Source organism: Gadus macrocephalus, chromosome 20 (assembly GCF_031168955.1).
Source record: "Gadus macrocephalus chromosome 20, ASM3116895v1".
Lineage (NCBI taxonomy): Eukaryota > Metazoa > Chordata > Actinopteri > Gadiformes > Gadidae > Gadus > Gadus macrocephalus.
In genome coordinates this window covers 4,321,639-4,343,936 of record NC_082401.1, presented here as the reverse complement: position 1 = coordinate 4,343,936, position 22,298 = coordinate 4,321,639, and the positions used below count along the sequence as shown (strand labels likewise).

At 47.2% G+C, this 22,298-nt stretch overlaps 1 protein-coding gene across 1 annotated transcript; it reads left to right on the top strand.

Annotated features, from left to right (window-relative positions):
• Positions 1 to 1,124: 1,124 nt before the first annotated feature.
• On the top strand, positions 1,125 to 3,329 carry LOC132448911 (uncharacterized). The gene is made up of 2 exons (XM_060040464.1): positions 1,125 to 2,135; positions 2,331 to 3,329. Exons 1-2 carry the CDS (start codon positions 1,241 to 1,243, stop codon positions 2,774 to 2,776), a joined length of 1,341 nt encoding a protein of 446 aa, XP_059896447.1. The 5' UTR covers positions 1,125 to 1,240; the 3' UTR covers positions 2,777 to 3,329.
• Positions 3,330 to 22,298: the final 18,969 nt, after the last annotated feature.

The window sequence follows — 22,298 nt, the reverse complement described above, 5'->3', positions numbered from 1 at the left end:
GAAGCCGCGAGATGGCTGGCGGTTTCCCGCTTTTCCAGCGCCATCTTCCAGCTATGCCAGCCGATAGCCGTTTCGGCCGGCCGGCATATGGTGTGGGCTACCATGATTCAAAGGGTCATATGGCTCTCACACACTGCGGTGCCGGAACGAGAGCGGGCCAGCCTCGGCCAGGGTCCACTAGCGCCGGATGGCCTATTTGGTCCCAGGTTCTCCAAGGTGCTCGCGCACCAGCAGTCAGTCCGTGAGAATCGTTCCCGGTTCGGGGTGATTCTCACGGGCTCCTCCCGCCAGCAGGCTGGGAGGAAGCGGGGTCTAGGCCGGTCCCAGCGTTCCAGGGGGCCGCCTCCGACTCCAGCCCCGGTGCAGCAGCAGCAGCTGCCGCGCACGGGGAGAGCAGCAGCGCCACGGACTGGGAAGTTCCGGACGCTTGCTCCTACTTTTTCTTTCCCTATTAAAGAAAAAAGTAAAGACCGTTCGGCCGAACGGCAGTACATGGTACCTAAAGAGCGATATTCCTCAGGCCACCTGCGTCCTACGCTTGTGGTGCGCTCCTCCATGTTGCCTCTTTCCCCTTCTCAGCCCGGTGGCTGTAGGGTGGCGGTCGGACGGCGTGTTCACATGGCCTCTGGTTCACCTGCTTCTAAGAAGCGGCGTCTGGTTCCCCACATTATAGGTGAGGAGACGGGTCCGCGCGCTGTGGCTACAGCCTGCGGACAGCGCATGCGCACAGGTGCTGCGGCCGGACGGCTCGCTCCCTGTTCAGCGGGCACGAGCGCGACGTCTAGACAGCTCGTTGTTTTTACAGCGGCTAGTTCTGGTACGTCTCCTACGCTCGCTGAGCCTCCTCCCTTTCATGGGAAGCCCCCCTTGGTTCACACGCAGTGTGGAGGCGGTAGGGGCAGAGGAATACGGGTTATTCCTGGACGGTCTTCCTCAGCTGTCGGCTCGCCCTCTCTCCGACCGCTATGAGTGTTGGCAAGAGCAGTGCGTTCTGCCATCGTGGTTGGGATGGGGCCATCCCATACAGTTCAAGCGTCGTCCCCCACCCTTTATGGGGTTGGTGGAGACCACGCTACGGGACCCGGCTGCGAGCACGGCTCTAGCAGCAGAGGTGGCAGCCTACGAGTCTCACCTAGGGTTTTATTCCCGCTACTTCCTGGTTTCCAAGAAGTCAGGGGAAAAGAGACCTATTCTGGATCTTCGCGTGTTCAACAGATTCGTTGCCACGAGGAAGTTCAGAATGCTCACTGTCGGAGCGTTGTTCCGGTGTGTGAGAGAGGGCGATTGGTTCACATCCCTGGATCTCAAGGATGCTTACTTCCACGTCCCTGTTCGGCAGGCGCACAGGAAGTTTCTCCGCTTTGCCTTTATGGGGATTGCGTACGAGTACCAGTGTCTGCCGTTCGGCTATTCCCTGGCTCCGCGCACCTTCTCGAAGTGTGTGGAGACGCCGTTGGAACCGCTCAGGCGTCAGGGAAAGAGGATTCTCTTCTACCTAGACGATCTGCTTATTCTGAGCAACTCAGAAGAGACCGCGAGAAGGGACACCATGTTGGTGATAAACCATCTCTCCTTCCTGGGTTTTGCCATCAACTGGGAGAAGAGCTCCCCGCTCCCCAGCCGGCAGACAGTCTACTTGGGGCTTTGCCTAGACTCAGCCACCATGACTGCGATGCTTTCGCCTCCTCGGCGAGACGCCATCCTGTCGGCGCTCTCCCGTTTTCACGTTCGCAGAAACGTGACCGCACTGTCCACCATGCGCCTGTTAGGGCTGATGGCAGCTGCCCACCCCGTGGTCCCCCTGGGTCTGCTTTTTATGCGCAGACTCCAGCGGTGGTTTGCTCGCCAACGGTTGGACCCCAGGCGACACAAGCTCAGGGTGCTCCTCGTTCCCCGTTCTGTGTCGCCAGACCTGGAATATTGGAAAGGACCCTCCGCCCTTCTCAGGGGTGTTCCCCTGGGCAGGGTGGCGTCCTACGTAGTGGTCTTCACGGACGCCTCGTTGACGGGTTGGGGAGGAACGTCCCTCTCTCACTCGGTCGGAGACGAGTGGCGCACGCCCCCTGCAGCACACATAAATGTGTTGGAGCTCGACGCTGTGAGGAAAGTGCTGTTGCATTTCTTTCACCTGGTGCGTGGCCGCCACGTTCTGATCAGGACAGACAGCGTGTCGGCGGCGGCGTACATCAACAGACAGGGGGGAGTCCGCTCCCCTGCTCTCCACCGAAAGGCGGTCAAGCTCTGGCTTTGGGCTCATCAGTATCTCCTCAGTCTGAGAGCCCTGCATATCGCGGGCGCCCAGAACTTTGGGGCGGACCTCATGTCTCGAGGCGGTCCCCGCCGAGACGAGTGGCGGTTACATCCCAACATTGTCAGACTGATCTGGCAGAGGTTCGGGACAGCGCAGGTGGACCTCTTCGCGTCCAGGGAGAACACGCACTGCAGGTGGTGGTTCTCCCTCAGCCCTCGGGATCTTCCCCCGTTGGGGGTAGATGCGTTGGCACACATACCTTGGCCGCGGGCTCTCTTGTATGCGTTTCCCCCGCTCCAGCTGATCCTTCCTCTTCTGGAACGGGTCAGACAGGAGAGACTGTCCCTGATATTAGTGGCCCCGGAGAACCGTTCAGCTCTGTGGTTTCCAGAGCTGGCCTCGCTCTCGCGGTCAGCGCCTTGGCCAGTACCGTTCAGGCCGGATGCGCTTTCACAGGCCCACGGGACGGTGCACCACCCGCCCGATGTCTCGGGACGGCTGTTGGTTTGGCTCCTGAGAGGTTGATCCTGCAGGGCAAAGGTTTGCCTGAGACGGTTATCAACACTATTCAGAGTGCTCGTGCGCCTTCTACTTCTTCCCTCTATGCGGCGAAGTGGTGCGCCTTCTCTAATTGGTGTGAGACGAACCACGCTGTCCCATCTCAATGCGAGGTAGGAAGCGTGCTTTCGTTTCTGCAAAACTTATTGGAAAAAGGTTTGGCCTTCTCCACTATCAAGGTCTGTGCGGCAGCCGTTTCGGCTGGCCATGCAGGCTGTGATGGTGGACCGATCTTCAGCCATCCACTGGTCAAGAGATTCTTGCGTGGGACTAGACGGGTTAGGCCTGTTTCACGCGTGCTTACACCACGCTGGGATCTCCCTACCGTGTTGCGCGGATTGTCCAGGGATCCTTTCGAGCCTCTTTCTCAGGCCCCTTTGGATGCCCTGTCATTTAAGACGGCGCTCTTGTTGGCCTTGGTTTCTGCCAAGCGGGCCGGTGAGCTAACCGCTCTGTCTGTCAGCCCGAGTTGCTTGTTGTTAAACGAGGACAGCTCCTTCGCGTTGCTCAGACCTAATCCTGCATTCCTCCCGAAGAACATTAATAGTTATTTTCGGTCGAGGGATATAGTGCTTAAGGCTTTTCACCCCCCGCCTCATTCTAGTGAGGCGGAGGCGGAGTTGCATCTCCTGTGCCCGGTTCGGGCGTTGGCTATGTACGTGAATCGCTCGGCCGCGTTCTGCTCCACACAAGTTGTTTGTGTGTTATAGCGACGCTAGCAGGGGCCGCGCTCTCTCTAAGCAGCGGTTTTCTCGCTGGGTATGTGAGGGTGTTTGCTTAGCCTACTCTCGGCAGGGCTTGGCGCCACCGTTGGGCGTTAAAGCTCACTCCACACGGAGCATGGCCGCTTCAACGGCTCTACTCAAGGGCGTTTCGGTGGAAGACATCTGCGCGGCTGCGTCTTGGTCTTCCCCCGGCCCCTTTGTCCGTTTTTACATGTTAGACATGTCCAGGGGCTCACTCGGCAACTCTGTGCTGGAGTCCGGGACCCCTTTTACGGCTTAAGAATATAGACATGTTCTTTAAAGGGGCGTGGTTGGATTTCCTCTCGCCGGCTGACGAGTTGGACTTGATTACCGGTCTTACTCTCCCACCTTTTTTCAAATGAAAAACAGGCTAGGGGGTTTTCTATTGGCTCGCCAATTGTCTGGTGGTTTTGTTTACCAGCGTGGCACTCCCGCCGTTTTCTTCAAATAAGAAACGGCCGAGAGAGTCCCATTATTGGAGAGCCGGATTCCGTAGCTCCGCCCCCGGTGGTAGCGGACCTAATGGAAACCTTGTTGCTCTGGTTTTTCTTTTCCTTTTCATGGGTTCCATGAAGCACAGATTAGAGCCGGAGTCTTTACAGACTCACTTTTTTCTCCCTTGATCATTGCCTTGCTTGATCTAGGAGGAATTATTTTTTTATTAAGCTGTTGTGTTTTACACTTCCTTGGCTTTTTGAGTCTTAATGTGCTCTGGTGACTTAGGTCGTTTTGACTGGGGTCCAGCAGGAATACATTGATCGGGCTCCGCTCGCAGCTTCACCTTAGCCCATAAGGCGAAGCCTAGACGGCGTAGCCTACATGAAATAGAACGATAGTTATGTTATTATAACTCTAGTTCTATGATTGTAGGCGTAGCCGTAAGCCGTCTAGTTTCCCACCTGCTGTACCCTCCAAATGCAGAAAGAAAAGCGTGGAGGATGAGCGACGGTATACACCGCGTTATATAGACACAATACCGTGGGAAATGTGGGCGGTGCCCAAGCTGATAGGTGCATAGTTTGAATTTTCAGCGCGCGCACGGGACAAGCCCATAAGGCGAAGCCTTGACGGCTACGCCTACAATCATAGAATTAGAGTTATAATAACATAACTATCGTTTTGGTGTCTGTAGCTATAATGCAAATGAGGAGGAGCGAGGAGGGTCAAGGAGGAGGGTGGGGGTGTGGCCCTGAGCAGCTTGCAGCCACGGTACCATGCGCTCTGTTTACAGTGGATGTATGCAATGGCGAGGCGCACACAGCCATGAGCCGTGTTCTGTAAATATTCTAGAACACACGGGAGTCCTGGAGCTCTATATCTAAATATTATCATATAGCCTACATAGATATCTATATCATATAATATATATTATCACGGCCAAAAGCTTTGTGGGCCGATATTATGAATCTCAAACGACCGCGTTGGGTTCTCCGACGTTCCTGGTTCTTCAACGTCCACATCAATGTGAAGTAGACTGAACCGCGACAAGGAGGAGAAAGGGATTGTTGCTGGGCAGCGCTTAGGCACCTCCGCCTCCGGCGGTGGTCCATAAGCGGGGCTCAAGCGGGAGACATTCGGCGCCTATGATCCCTTTCTCCTCCATGTCGTGGTTCATGTTCTTGAGGGAGTCAAAGCCAAAGTTCCTTCCTCCCAATTCATTCTAAACCTTGGCTGAGATAACCCCCACTACGAGTCTCGTTGTAGAAATACCAGAGACGAGAGTCCGACGTGTTATGCGCCATAACACCAAAAGCAGAACGGTTATCCAAATAACAAGGAAGTTTACAACACGCGTTACAGTCCTGGAGCTCTATATCATATAATACATAGATATCTATATCATACAATACATATTATCACGGCCAAAAGCTGTGTGCGCCTCCAGACGATATTATGAATAACAAACTACTTTGTCGGGTTCTGCAACGTCTCTGGTTCTTCCACTTTCACATCAACCTGAAGTCGACTGAACCGCGCGCTGCCTCTGGCGATGGTGCCTCGTGGCAACCGGCGGCATGTGCAGTTCATGAACTTCAGCGAGTCAAAGCCAAAGTTCCTTTCCCCCAATTCCTTCTCAACCATGGCTCAGATACACACACACACACACACACACACACACACACACACACACACACACACACACACACACACACACACACACACACACACACACACACACACACACACACACACACACACACACACACACAAACACACACACACACACACACACGGCGCTCGCACGGTCGAGTCTCATTGGCGGGCCAACGTCTCTGGGCGGGCCAGGCAGAGTAAGGGGAGGAGCTTTGATGCTTTGTGAGTTTATGACGTCCTAAATAAAGACATTCCATATCACCGCGCTTGAGCCTCCGTTTTTTCAAAGGCGAGCAGAACAGCTAGTGCTCGTTTTACACCAAACGCAAGTTTTAGCCACTGGGGGACCATAGGCAGGCTAGGGGAACTCATATTTATGTTAGAATGTCATAAAGTGAGATTTTCATGTCATGGGACCTTTAAAAACAAGAAGTGCTTTAAACTCAATTCTGTAGCTAATTGTGTCAGCATATGCCAGTAATAGCAAGGGACTTGATCTCTTCTTTTTGCTTTAGGGAGGACCCTGGCTGCATTTTTCTGTCATTTGAAGTTGTTTTATACTGTTTTTGGGAAGTCATGTGAAAAGCACATGTATGATTTTTTTCCAGATCCTCTTTTGACATATATCCTCTAAGTTTGAAGAAGGAAGTATGCTGATTTTGTGAGTGATTTAATGTGACTGTTAAAATTCAGATTATTATGTATAGCTGGGAAGGAATACGTAAATCATGAAGATTGGGCACTCCTCGAAAAGTTTTTGAATTTTGGCAGGATGTTAGGTATGGGTTTAAGGATTTAAAAAAAATCCATGGATACAAGTTGGGGTGGCCCTCTAGTGGCCGGTATCCATAAAAAACACAATGGTGCCCGCATAATACTATAAAAGATGCTTGATTTGATACAAGGAATCTAATCTGTGTTTGCTGATTAAAGCAAGGTGAAATTTACACCGATCTTGATTAGGGTACTGAGGTGGATAACAGTACATGGATTGAAAAAAATAACATTTCCTATTAATTGATTACTTCCGTGATATACAGTATATTAGTCTACAGTATGAACAAGGTAGGCTTTACATAGTTTTAAATAGCTAATATGTAAAAAAAAAAATCATTTAATACTGGGTAATAACATAAGAACACTTAATTTAAAGTGATTGGAAACTAGCTTTTACTTTTGCTAACTTGATGTGAGTAGTTCTTAGAACTCTTGTCTCAGAACTATTTTGAAAGTCTTTGGAAAGATTATCTAGAGGTATATAAACTCATTTTCACCAACATTTCAGACAAGGGTGAATTGATTCTGCTCAACAGCCTTCACCAGAGCATCATGTTTGCTGATTAAAGCAAGGTAGGCCTTGCATTAATCAGCAAACATGAAGGTTTTAGAGATTGTTTGAACTAGGTTTAAATTAGGTTTAGGTTTAACTGATTTTGATTACTGAGGTAGCTATAAAAACGTAGCCCTGGCATGCATATGTAGCCATTTTCATTGTAAAATTAATTCAATTTAAAAGTCTCTAAATATGAGATGACATTTCAATTCTGATGTGGTATTCCTTTTATATTTAAGGTTTCCCTCTTCATATGTCAAGTCTAAAGATCTACATATCCCATCATGAGTGATGGAAATCCGTTAAATACTAGATGAGAAACAGATTGGGCATTATGTTGCTTGTGTCAACAAAAAACAAACAAAGATATGCGATGTCCATATAAAACGGAACGTCATCTTAAAGCATATCAAACCCATGAACATGATTTGACAACATTTGCTGAAGCTATATCCCATTGCCTCTGAGTGACGTTGGAAAGTTTAAATGATGGATCAGGGATATCCCACACCTTGGAAAAAAATCAAGCTGTCATCATCGATGTCGAGTCGAGGATACTTCCAGTGTCATATTTTGCAGCGAGCCAGCAACAAGAGACCAAGCGAGGAGTCGAACAGGGAAGTGACTACTTTCAGTCCCAAAAAAAACAGGTCATGTTTTACTTCTAGCCTAGACTGTAAAAAACTGCAGTGTGTTTACTGTGAAATACAGGGCTAGGAGTGAGAACTGTTCAAAGAATCTCCACAAATGGGCCCTGGAATAAAAAAAACTGGGCAGTTTATGCCATGCTAATCACTGCAGTTGATGCAGGAGCTGGAGATGTTAGTTACCGTGCATCCTGCTACACAAAACTAAACAATGATGCTTGTGCAGAAGAAAGAAAGAAATCAGAAGTAATAAAAAATGCCAATGCAGTATGATCCATTGGTTAGTGCTCAGCTTGTAGCATATGTGAAGTATAATGAATCTACCTTTAAGCTTGCTGACCTGAGGGAACTTTACGATCGTAGTCTAGAGCAATGGAGCTCAGACTGGAGTGGAACATATGTGCACCGGAAACGATTCAAAGAGCTCCTCCTAGAGAAGCTTAGGGCTGAGTGGTCTGCTTTCTCAGAGGGCCATGATGTCTACACATTCCACAAGAAGACAGTTGGTGCAGCTGTTGCTCAGACCTCTTGCCTTCAAGTGACTGAAGATGTAAGGGGGGCGTTTAGCAGGACCCAAGTGCACAGACTGACGACGAGCATGGAACAGTGTCAATAGTTTATTCGGATACAGGATCGGCAGGCAGGATAGTCAGACGGGCAGGGATCAGGAACCGGCAGAATAGACAGACAGGCGGGGATCAGGAACCGGCAGAATAGTCAGACAGGCGGGGATCAGGAACCGGCAGAAGCGTCAGACAGGCAGGGATCAGAGGACAGGCAGGATCGGTAGGTAGGTCAGGATTTGAATCGCGGGAAAGCACTGTGAAACACAAGAGACAATCCGGCAGGGAATGTTTGGGAGGAAAGGACTGATATTGGGGAAACACAGGTGAAGGTGGTTGGGTTAATTGGGAGTGATCAGGGTGGCAGGCAGGTGAATGAGAAAACCAGGGGCGGATCATGACAGAAGATGAGGCAAAGAAAATAGTTAAAGTGGGTCTTATGCTGCGCAAATACATCCTTCTTCAACAGTTGCCTTTCAATGGATCCTTTACATAAACGTGTCTAAGTGAGCCAGTTGAAAACCCCTTCAGACCCTTCTAGATGTTTTGATTCAAGGTTCAAGCTCTGTTGAGCAGAATGAAGAGAATCACACCACCATAAATGCCAGGGTCAGAGTCGCCTGCACTATAAGTCAGTTGATATGCAGAAATGCTGCAAAGCAAAGTAGTCAAGCCCTCACCTCTATCAGAGGAAGAAAGAGAGAGACACCCTTTCCGCTCTATGTGGGACTGAAACTGCATGGAATTGATTGCAATAAAGGCATCATCAAGAAGTTCCATGCACTTGGCATTAGTCAGTATCTTATGAACGAGTCATGGATGTCCGGAGGGGCCTTGCCGGTGCCATGTCAAGGCAGTTTGCAGTTGATGGAGTTGTTGTTCCATCAAACATGAAGCGGGAGAGTTTTCACACTGGTGGAATAGATAATATTGATGAGTCTGGTCGATTTGAGCTCCATGGCACCGCTATATCCCTAACCAACCATCTCACTTGTGACAACATGGGGGTGGACCCTCCTCCTCTAACCCTTGAAGGTTCTGAAGGCACCTCTATCAAGCTTACGGATGACTTTGCCAGTGTGCCGTACATCGCTGAATATGCTGGGGAAATCAAGCTTTAGTCAATTCCAGATGGAACAGCCAGACCAGCTTTCACTGAGAACACTCGAGCAGGAGTGCCTGACGAAGCAGACCATCTCAGAAAGGTCCTGATAGAAATAGATGGAATACTTCAAGACACACCAGTAACCTACTCTGGATTCTTCTCTCATGTCCAACGAGAAGATGTCAGGCCAAGGGCTACAGTTGGTGTTTTCCCTGTTTTTTATGAGAAGGCCTGACCTATGGCCATGCAGAAATACTCAATGCTTGTTGTCATGAAGGCAACCGAGTTCGTGAATCCTGGTCAGGTTCCAGTCATAGTGGCTGACTGCCCTCTGTATGCGCAACAGAAAAATGCCAGTGGAAGTTCCCTGACAAGGTTGGCGAATCAAAAATGGTGTGCTTCATGAGCTTCCTTCATATTGAGATGATGTCCCAAGAGTGTGGAGGTAAGCTGTTAGCTGTATCTGGATGGGACCGGATGTTTGCCCTTGCAAAGATCTTAAATACTGGTGTTGCAGCATCTCTACTAAGTGGCAAGCATGTCAAACGTACACGGTATGCCTACCAGCTTACCCTTGCCTGGATCCTTGTACTCAAACTACAGGCATATGAGGAGTACTGCCAAGAGGGCTATGAGCCTCATGAAAGCATGGAGATGTGGGAAAGTCTACAAAAATACAGAGTACCTATATAAAATGAGTAGGTAAATAAGTCAATGACTTATACTGGGAAATTAAATAGGAGAAAAAGTTGGTAGAATGTAGAGAGACTGAACACAGTCATAAAATAACATGGAGAATATGTGCAAGCAAAAGGCTGTGAGAAGACAATGAACATGGGAAACAGGGACATGGGAGGGGATTCCAGGAAGGGCCCCATGTGCAAGGGGCCAGGATAGACGCCCAGAGGCGAGGGTCTAGAGCAGTGGTTCCCAAACTTTTTGTGCCCAAGGCACACCAAAGGACAAATAAAAATTTCAAGGCACACCTATTGTGCAAAATAGCCTTATAACACGTGTTATCACTAATATCATCTGTTTATCTGTTAAAGGGGACTTATTATACCACCAGGTGTGAGTGTGATTAGCCTTACAAGCCATTTCGAAAATCTGCCTAATATGACATCACTAGTGGGTGTGTCCACCTAGATCTGTGCTGGATAGATCTATCTACCAGCCTACCCAGTGGACTGAAGTAAACATTGCTTATCTATCCAGCACAGATCTAGGTGGACACACCCACTAGTGATGTCATATTAGGCAGATTTTCGAAACGGCTTGTAAGGCTAATCACACTCACACCTGGTGGTATAATAAGTCCCCTTTAAGTTTATAATTATTTACTAATGCCAAATAAGATGTGACAAAGACAACTATTCTAGTCATGAAATATTTATCAACAAAATAAATCACAAAAATATTTAAACTTTATCAAATTGGGCTTAATCAAACACACCCATTTCAACCAGACAGGTGAGGCAAAGGAAACAGAAATTCAGCAGAGAACTGTCCATGAGAAAGCTGCATGGTCCTGAATCTGACCCACAAATTATAACTAACATTTAGAATCAGGCTTTTTTTGCAAATATTCTGCCTACTAACAAATCAGTGGGACACATGTGCCTGTCGGGGCGCACAGATTTTTTTAATCCTTGGTGGCACGGATGAGAGGGCCACTCGCAAGTCCTGCTCAACAGAGAGCCGTGACCTGGTCTTGTTCTTCATGTAAACAAGAGTGGAGAACGCCAACTCACACAGGTAGGTGGTGGGGAAATGAAGAAGTTGGTCGATAGCGTGGTGGGAGATGGTTGGATATTCTGATGCACAAACCAACCAAAACTGATCGAGTGTGAGCTCACTAAATTTCAGTTTCAGCGTGCGGTCCGCACGGAGCTCTGCGCTCTCCTCTCTCTCCTTCATAGTGAGCTTCTCGTTTGAGGACTCGGACTCCTGGTTGAATGGGTCTCGGATCCAGTCATTGTCCTCGATGTACGCCACACGTGGAAAATAGCGCTCAAACCTCTCTTTTAAGGTCTGAAGGTGTTCGGCATATATAGCGCGCTCACTGGCTTTGATGTGTCACAGTCTAAATTAAATTCCCACCTGCGCAACTGCGCGAACAGCGAAATGTGGGATCCTCTTTGAGGATTTTTTAAATAGTTTTTAGATAAAGAGTTTGCATCTGTATTATGGAATGAGTGCATTCAAAGTAGTATATAGTAAATTAAAATAATTATTTTTGTATAGTTGTATACTATATTGCAGTAGGCTATGGTTGTCACAAAATCCCACGGCACACTTGGACTTGCCTCACGGCACACAGTTTGGGAACCACTGGTCTAGAGGAAGGAAGAGGGTCCAAGGAAGACACAGGGCAAAGGGGAGGGCCTCAGCCACAACATACATCTTTGAATAAATACATGATGTTTAAGTATGCATTGTTTTTTTTGTGTTATTTGACTAAAATGTAATATTGATCCTTAACATGGTGAAAAGCCAAATATAACTTTTCACTGTTGCTTAGTTCTGAAATGTGTTTATTTAAAGCCTCCACAATGGTCCTTTTGGTCACCACATGGGATTTTTGACACTATAGTGATAGTGACCTGTCCAATCAACAAAGAAAAGAATACCTTGGAGGTAAAAAATATGGGTCTAGGGCCCTGAGTAATATTTCCCTGTGACTTTTGCAGAGATACTGTTTATTTTAGCTAAATATGACTATGATAATAGATTTAACATGTAAATGGACTTAAAGTAAGAAGAATTTATCAGAATTGGATTCCGTGTATCAAACAAAGTAAAAAAAATGACATTATACAACAAATTAAACAACTATGTAAAGCCTACCTTGTTCATACTGTAGATTAATATACTGTATATCACAGAAGTAATCAATTAATACCTATGTAAATGTTATTTTTTTCAATCCATGTACTGTTATCCACCTCAGTACCCAAATCAAGATCGGTGTAGATTTCACCTTGCTTTAATCAGCAAACACAGATAGATTCCTTGTATCAAATCAAGCAGAAAAGGTGGCATTATACAATAATTTAAGACTAAAGGAAGCTGAGATATAACCTTTTCTCTTTTCAACGGGGGCCATTTTGGATTTTATGGATAACAGCCCCTTGCGACCTGCGTGAAGTTGGCACCCCGTGTGTAAAAAAAACATGTAAAACTATTTCAGATCGTTTGTTCTTCGTTTGTGCACGTTTGTGCACGACAAATGAAAATTTGTGCTCATACCGTTTTTGAGATATCAAACATTACATTTTGTAAACATATGACGTCACTCAGCACCCCAATATTGTCCGAATCGGTTCAAATGTGTCTCAATCATTTGTGCATCGTTTGTGCACGTTTGTGCACGACAAATAAACATTTGTGCTCTTTTAATTTTTAAATTATTAAGTTTTCATTTTTTTCACTCAGCCCCCCATTAATGTCAGAATTGGTTCAAATTGGTCTCATTCGTTTGTGCATCGTTTGTGCACGTTTGTGCACGACAAATGAACATTTGTGCTCTTTCAAATTTTAAGTTATTAAGGTTTCATTTTTTTCACTCAGCACCCCAATAATGTCCGAATCGGTCCAAATCTGTCTCATTCCTTTGTGCTTCGTTTGTGCACGTTTGTGCACGACAAATGAACATTTGTGCTCATACCACCTTTGAGATATTAAACATAACATTTTGTAAACAAATCACGTCACTCAACTTCCGAAGCTGGCGCCCCAAAGGTGAAAAACATATAAAACTTCTTCTGATCGTTTGTGCTCGACGCATGAATATTCCTGCTCTTTGATTTTTTTAAGTAATAAGGTTTCATTTTTTCACTCAACCAGAATGTCCAAATTGGTCTCATCCGTTTGCGCATGAAGAATAAACGTTTGTGCTTTCAAACTTCTCAAGTTCTAGACTAAAGGCTTCGTATTTTTTAACATGTGACGCAGTTGGTCACGCGGCGTAGTTGTGCTGCAGAAGACAACGGAGGGAATATCTGAAGAGAATGAACAATGAACACATGTAAAGGGAACTGGAGACATTCTATGGAAGAGAACTGAAGTCTGTCAGTGCAACAAAAAAAAAACCGGTGTTTTATCACCTGTAGTGACATAATGGGGTATTGGTCACCTAGCACCTTGCTCTTTTTCTCTTGTTAAAGGGTAGCTAGACTTGGCAGGCGGCTAGGCTCTGGATCATCTAACTTCATAATGTTGTGGGCCTCTTGTCACTCGCCATACATGTGGCCGTTTTTCCCCCTTACACAGCAACAGTGAACAGGCTTTGTTTTAGTTTTATTCGTTGATTAGTTTGCCAAATGTAATGTGAAATTCTAGAAAGGAAAATACAGACTGGGATGCAAAGATCCTATAGTACAGTAGAGCTTCTCATACCTTTTCTATGCTTCTTTAATTTGATATATTGCCATTTAAAAGATTAACAGGTTTACCAGAAACATTGCAATAAACTGAACACAATTGTTAAGCAGTTTATCCATGAATGTAACAGTTATAAACTTTGTCACTTCGACTTAATAAAAACTATATACATAATCATTGTGTGGACATCCTTTGAATAATGTCAGTAAAGATAAATAATACATTGAGTATACTATGATAATACTTGATAAGAGGAATCTTCATTAGAATCCATATTTCTGGGGGAACTTCATAACAAGCGAGGCACACCTACAATTGGGGGGAGGTTTGACTTCATTCCACAAGTTTTGATCAGGAGAGCAAGGTGGATATTGCCCTCTATCAAGATTCTGCACATTTTCGCTGGTCTGACATAAGGTTGTCTTCTGCAGCACAACTACGCCGCGTGACCAACTGCGTCAGTTGTTAAACAATAAAAGCAGGAATATTCATGCGTCGAGCACAAACGATCAGAAGAAGTTTTATATATTTGTTTCACCTTTGGGGCGCCAGCTTCGGAAGTTGAGTGACGTGATTTGTTTACAAAATGTTATGTTTAATATCTCAAAGGTGGTATGAGCACAAATGTTCATTTGTCGTTCATTTGTCGTGCACAAACGTGCACAAACGAAGCACAAAGGAATGAGACAGATTTGGACCGATTCGGACATTATTGGGGTGCTGAGTGAAAAAAATGAAACCTTAATAACTTAAAATTTGAAAGAGCACAAATGTTCATTTGTCGTGCACAAACGTGCACAAACGATGCACAAACGAATGAGACCAATTTGAACCAATTCTGACATTGTTGGGGTGCTGAGTGAAAAAAATGAAACCTTAATAACTTAAAAATTAAAAGAGCACAAATGTTTATTTGTCGTGCACAAACGTGCACAAACGATGCACAAATGATTGAGACACATTTGAACCGATTCGGACAATTTTGGGGTGCTGAGTGACGTCATATGTTTACAAAATGTAATGTTTGATATCTCAAAAACGGTATGAGCACAAATTTTCATTTGTCGTGCACTAACGTGCACAAACGAAGCACAAACGATCTGAAATAGTTTTACATGTTTTTTTTTCATGTTTTTTTTTTGGGGTGCCAACTTCACGCAGGTCCCCTTGCGGGCCACCCCAACTTGTATCCATGGATTTCGGAAACCTTATGCCTATAACTAACATCTCCCTCTGTAAGCCGTGGGAGCGTAATAGTTGAAAACTGCTTTGGTTGTTTGAAGTGTACATAGAGACGCATGCGGGATATGCAGAACACCAGACTTGACATATTGGTCAAACTGATGTTGCAGCCTGCACACTGTGATGTTTCTATAGGAGGATGGTGGTGTCTAGTTAGCCTGTCTGGTTGTACTCTATCCAATCCATATAGTTAACATAGATAGGAGACACGGCAGACGGGGAGGAGTGCAGCGAGGCCTCGGGTATTCGGCTAGCCGAGGGTGACTAACCCTCCCGATCATACTGTTCGCGAATGTCCAGTCTTTGGAAAATAAAATGGATGAGCTTCATGTAAGGATATCCACGCAGAAGGACATCCCGGATTGCACCTTGTTGTGTTTCTGCGAGACATGGCTGGGGGAAAAGACACCTGAAGAGGCCGTAACACTGGACGGATACACGGTCTTCAGGGGGGACCAGAGCGCTTGGGAAAGCGGTAAAACTCAGGGAGTTAGAGCGGCCATTCACGTCAAACAATCCTGGTGTACGGACTGCAGGATTATTTCCAAATCCTGTTCCGAAAACGTGGAATATCTGACGGTAAGGCTAAGGCCGTTTTATTTACCCAGCTTGCTGCAATGCATAATTGTGAGTGCTGTGTACATCCCCCCCTCTGCCAAGGAGGAGGCTGCACTTAAAGAACTGCACAGCTTGATCAGTGAGCATGACAACTCATACCCTGATGCTGCTTTTATCATTCTGGGAGACTTCAACCACTGTAACCTCCGGAAATATATTCCGAAACTGTACAAGTCTGTGACTTTCCCCACCTGAGGAAACAAAACACTGGATCAATGCTATAGCAACATTAAAAATGCTTTTTTCGCTGCACCTATACCACATTCGCCATTCTGACCACCTAGCAATAATACGAAGGGCTGCATACATCAAAAGGCTCAAGGCGAGACCAGTTACAATTCAAACTGTTAACACCTGGACTGACACAGTGCACAGGCAAGCCTGCAGGGCTGCCTGGAAGCCACAGACTGGAACAACTTCACAGATGCCACAGACAACATCCATGACTACACAGAGACTGTGATCGACTACATCAGCTGGTGCATCTATATGTGCCCCCCAAGATCTGTGCGTGTGTTCCCTAACCAAAAACCATGGTTTAAAGGCCCACGGTGCAACTTTTTTAGCCAAAATTACATTAATTATGCTGGTTGAGAGTTATTCTGATGGTTCTGCAACCATTTCTGGGTCGTTTGGTGGGTGTGTCATTGCCCCATGTCACCTCTCCAAGGAAAAAGCGCATATGCAACTTGCTCTGTTCGGACCGACACAATCCGAATGTGACGCAGCGGAAGTATCCAATCGCGCCTCGAAAATGTAGTCAGATTGTAGTTTCGAAAATGCTTTACGGCAACAGTTGCGAGGCAATTGTTACATGCATCATGGATCAATCGACTGATAATAATAATAATACATTTAATTTAGAGGCGCCTTTCAAGACACCCAAGGTCACCTTACAGAGCATATAGTCATCATTCCAAACTATGTAAAACAGACTAGGAATAAAAGGAAAACAGAGGTTAAACATGAAGAATAATAATAATTAATAACACTCAAAGACGCCTAAAGTGAAGGGGGGACCTCACTAACCACCACCAATATGTAGCACCCACTTGGGTGATGCACGGCAGCCAATCGGTGCCAGAACGCTCACTACACACCAGCTTGAGGTGGAGAGTTAGGGATGAGGTGGAGAGTGAGGGAAAAGAACATTTAAACACTATCGACCATATTTAAACACTATCGATCACATTTAAACAATATCGACCACATGTAAACACTATCGACCACATTTAAACACTATCGACCATATTTAAACACTATGGACCACATGTAAACCCTATCGACCACATGTAAACACTATCGCCCACATTTAAACACTATCACCCACATTTAAACACTATGGACCACACGTAAACCCTATCGACCACATTTAAACACTAACGCCCACATTTAAACACTATCGCCCACATTTAAACACTATGGACCACATTTAAACACTATGGACCACATGTAAACCCTATCGACCACATGTAAACCCTATCGACCATATATAAACACATATGCATATATAAACATGTATGCATGTATGTACTGTACTGTTCATTTGTATCCTTTTTGTTTTGTGTTTTTTGTAAAGCGTCTTTGGGTACTGAGAAAAGCGCTATATAAAACCAATGTATTATTATTATTATTATAAGATATATCGGGCGGCCAATTGCATTGCGTATCCGACATCCCGACGGAGAGCTGCTGAAGGGATTACGGAGTCGGAGTAGCCGACTCGCCGAGCACAGCAGGACCGAGAAAAAAATAATAATAATAGTTTCACTTCTGACACCAATGTAGTGACCTCGCCGGTGACATAATGATGTCGAGTCATTAGTAGTTAAAGGTAGTTTTAATTAACCAAAACCAGGTCACTGAAACCCGTAACGTCATAACCAACGGCAGAAAACCGACCCGATAAGGGACCCAAGAGGCGACTGTCGGTGGAACAAAAGAAGAATGGACCAGAAAAGAGATCAGACACGAGTGAAAGGGGAACTATGCAACTTTTTTGGCTTGATTTACCTTACTATAACAGGCTAAGAGTCATTGCGATGGTTCTATTATACATTTTTGTTCGATTGTTCGTTGTTTCGACTCCCCCTTGTGCATCTTGGCGGAGAAAAGGAATATGTTTCTGCCGGCGACCCGCCGCCCACTCTCGCGGGAGTCTCAGGTCTCGCGAAGTAACGTATTGCTTTACGGCACAGACCCCCAAACACGGAACCGGCTCGATATAAACACAAGTAACTAAGGGATTGTTACATTCATCATAGATCAGCCGACTAAAAAGAGACAGAGAAACCCAATGTCGGAGGAACAGAAGAAGAGAAAAGGGAGACTGACCGACAGAGAGGCCTGACACGAGTAAACGTTGGGCAAGCTTTTCAGGAATAGCGTGAACTGAAAGAAAAAGAAGACTGCAAATCAGACGCCGACTTGGCCGTGTTGCTTTTGAAATTGAAAGTACCCTTGGGTGAACTTTGTCTTCGTGGTATTCTTGATGTTGATAGTCTCTGTACAAATGTGTTTGCTCAACCATTTTGTTGTGAGCCCTGTAAAAATTGTTTTCTCAACCGTTTTGTTGTGAGCCCTGTATGTTTCTAGCTTGCTTGGTTGCAACCATATAAACACCTTTGTTTCCATGGGTGTTTTGCTGTTCGTCTGTCTCGACCCCCAGATACAGACTGAATCCCCGAATCCAGGTTCTTGTTTATTTAGATTATGTTGGCCAACACTCTTACACTGATTGTTCTGTTCAACCTAAGATAAAACAATTATAATCAACTATAAAAAAGGATGGATTTATGTTTATTGCAATACAAATACACCATTTAAAAAATGTATAACCTTGCCTACACTTTATGAACATCTACTTCGGACATGGCTCCACGCATTCGCCGGCTTCTTTGAAAACAAATGCACATGGCTCGCGTAGAAGTGCATGGGGAAGGGTCGTCAACGAGTTGTTACGACAGTGTTGTAAAATATCTACTACGAAGCTGTAGGGGGCGCTGTGTAGAGAAATGTGCGTGCCAGAACCAAGAAAACAGCGAAGAAATGCCCGAAGTTGCATAGTGGGCCTTTAATGGGGACATAAAACAAAACAACAGGAAAAGACGGGAGGCCTTCAACTCAAATGCCCCCTGTGACTCCACAGACACTGCCTTCCAGGTTACACACGCACAGGTTCTGAGGGCTCTGAAGCATGTGAACCCCCATAAGGCTATTGGACCAGATGGCGTTCATCCAAGAGGGCCTGTGGGGAACAACTAGTGGGTGTGTATGCTGACATTTTCAATCTGTCCCTATCCCAGGCAGTAGTCCCCTGAGTATTTAAATCATCCATCATCATTCAGGTTCCAAAAAAGCCAAGTTCATCCACGCTGAATGACTTCAGGCCGGTGACGCTAACATCAGCCCCAATGAAGTGCCTAGAAAAGCTGGTTCTTACCCACATAAACAACACAGTATCGGACACTGTCGACCCATCCCAGTTTGCCTATCGCCCCAACCGATCAGTGGATGATGCGGTGGCCATAGCCCTACATCACACTTTGCAACACCTGGACAACAGCAGAACATATGTCAGAATGCTTTTCCTGGACTATAGCTCTGCCTTCAACACAATCCACCCGGGCAAGCTGATTGGTAAACTGACGGACCTCGGTGTCCCAACTCTCACCTGTAACTGGATCCTAGATTTCCTGATTGAAAGACCACAAGTGGTGAGAGTGAGAGTGCGAGTGTCTGCTGAGCTCATAGTAAGCACAGGTTCACCACAGGGCTGCTGCCTCAGTCCCAAACTCTTCACCCTGTACAAGCATGATTGTGCCTCCATACAAGATAACACCATTGTCATCAAATACGCTGATGATACTACCATCCTGGGCCTCATCTAGGGGGGTGACGAGTCAGGCTACAGGAGTGTGATAGAGGAAATTCTCGTCTATGGAGAGGAGAATGACCTCACACTCAACGTAGCCAAAACAAGAGGTAATAGCAGACTTCAGGAGGGGTCCTAACCCCCTACATCCAAGGGCCTGAGGTAGAGAGGCCGGCAGCCACTGATTCCTGGGACTGCAGGTGTTGTCTGACCTGAGCTGGGCTCTAAACACTGCTGCCACAGTGGAAAAAGCCCAGCAGCGACTATATTTGATCAGACTGTTCAGGAAATCGGGACTAAACCAGCGTCCTCTCACCCTGGCCTACAGTGGACTTGTAGAGAGCATTCTCACTTCAGGTATCACTGTCTTGTACGGGAATACTACACAGGCAGAGAGGAGGTCGCTCCAAAGGGTCATAAAGACTGCAGAAAGGATTATTGGGACCACAATTGCCTCCATGGAGTCTGTTTACAGTCAGCACTGCCTCTTACGTGCAATATCGCTGCAACATGTGGTTATCTAGTATAGCTACCCTGCTGAATAGCTAAGTACACTGCAGTGTGCAATTTGTCCTTATCTCAGTTTTTTAATTTTATATTTATATTTGCAATCACTATTATTGTGGTGCTCTCTGCAATGCAATGCATAATGTGCAATTTTGTCAATTTTTTTAAAATATTTTTATGATTACTATTTATTGTGCTGCTCTCTCTCTCTCTCTCTCTCTCTCTCTCTCTCTCTCTCTCTCTCTCTTCCAACCTGCAAGTGTTAGGGGCCTCAACTACAAACCGTAGAGGGGGCCCCACCTAGTGTTAGGGGACTCAACTACAGACCGTAGAGGGGGCCCCACCTAGTGTTAGGGGACTCAACTACAGACCGTAGAGGGGACCCCACCTAGTGTTAGGGGCCTCTACTACAGACCGGAGAGGGGGCCCCACCTAGTGTTAGGGGCCTCTACTACAGACCGTAGTGGGGGCCCCACCTAGTGTTAGGAGCCTCAACTACAGACCCCAAAAAGGGTGGGTCGGACTTTAGAAACCAACACTAAAATATATTTCACATAAAACATATAGAAGTAAATTTTAATTTATGTTGTAATCGATTAATTGATTTCTCAATATATACAAGTTGTTGTATTGTATACATGCAAGAGTTGTGATTGAGAAGATGACTAAATCCAGTGCTCCCCAACTGTTGAAGCACGACAACAACGTGGTGCTGGCGTGGTGTTCACCCACCGGGGGAATCGAATGGCCACCTCGAGCTGCTGGAACGCAGCATCATGGATGAGCTCGACCAGAAGGACCACGCCCTAGACAGCCTGGTCATCAGGAATTACACTTTCCAGATGCTGAATTTGCACAGGTGGACGAAGTAAACCAATTGTGTACTTGAGTAAAAGTACAGTTACATTGCATTGAATATTACTCAAGTAAAAGTAAAAGTATTCACCTAATTTTTTTACTTGTTATGGAACTGCGGGTGCATGCAGGCAGGTAGGACCCAAACGCAGACGGTTTCAGGAAACGGCACTTTATTCAAGCCTAAAGGCTAAGGCACAGGAATCAGGGAACTCGGGAGACAACTCGGAACTCGGGAGACTACAGGGAACTCGGAAGACGACAGGGAACACGGAACACGCAAGACTAACCACCAACACTAACCACAGCAAACCACGATAAACCACAATGACAGCACAAGGAACAAAGGAAAGACGAGGGCTTAAATAACAAACACAACGAGCAACAGCTGAGACACATTAGGGGAGGGAACAGTAATCAACACAGGAGGGAAAACCAGGGAAACACACACACCCTGACAGTACCCCCCCCTTAAGGGTCGACTCCCAGGCGACCCACGACAAGCAAAAAAAACAAAGAAAGTCAAACCCAAAACGGGTGGGTGGAGGGGCGCCAGGAGGGGGGAATCAAAAAAAAATAAATGGACTGGGGCAGAGCCGAGGGACGTCAAGCGGGCGGCCAGAAAACTGCCCCAGGGCATGGCAGGGAGCCTCAGGCGGACGGCCTGGGGGGCAAGCAGAGGCAGAGTGGAGGCGGAACCCTTCCGGAGGCCGGCGGCAAGGACGATGAGGGCTCAGTCCCTCAGGAGACCTGCAGTGGCGCAGAACCCCCTCAGAAGGCCGGCAGCGGTGAAGGCGGAACCCTTCAGGAGGCCGGCGAAGGCGAGGTAGAGGGCGGGTCCCCTCAAGAGGAAGGCCAGGTAGAGGGCGGGTCCCCTCAGGAGGCAGGCCAGGTAGAGGGCGGGTCCCCTCAGGAGGCAGGCCAGGTAGAGGGTGGGTCCCCTCAGGAGGCAGGCCAGGTAGAGGGCGGGTCCCCTCAGGAGGCAGGCCAGGTAGAGGGCGGGTCCCCTCAGGAGGCAGGCCAGGTAGAGGGCGGGTCCCCTCAGGAGGCAGGCCAGGTAGAGGGCGGGTCCCCTCAGGAGGCGGGCCAGGTAGAGGGCGGGTCCCCTCAGGAGGCGGGCCAGGCAGAGGGCGGGTCCCCTCAGGAGGAGGGCCAGGCAGAGGGCGGGTCCCCTCAGGAGGAGGGCCAGGCAGAGCGCGGGTCCCCTCTGGTGGCAGGCCAGGTAGGGGGCGGGTCCCCTCCGGTGGACAGGGTAGAGGGCGGGTCCCCTCTGGTGGAAGGCCAGGCAGAGGGCGGGTCCCCTCCGGTGGAAGGCCTTGAAGGGGAACCCCCCTCGGGAAGGAGTGGAGGAGGGCCCCCACAGGCAGGAGCGGGGAGCGTGCCTCCCCTGGACGGTCTGGAGGGCGGACCCCCTCCGGCAGGAGCAGAGGCCGGTCCCCCTCTGGAAGGAGCAGGGGGCGGGCCCCCTCAGGCAGGAGCGGAGGGCGGACCACCTCAAGCAGGCGAAGAGGCCGGTCCCCCA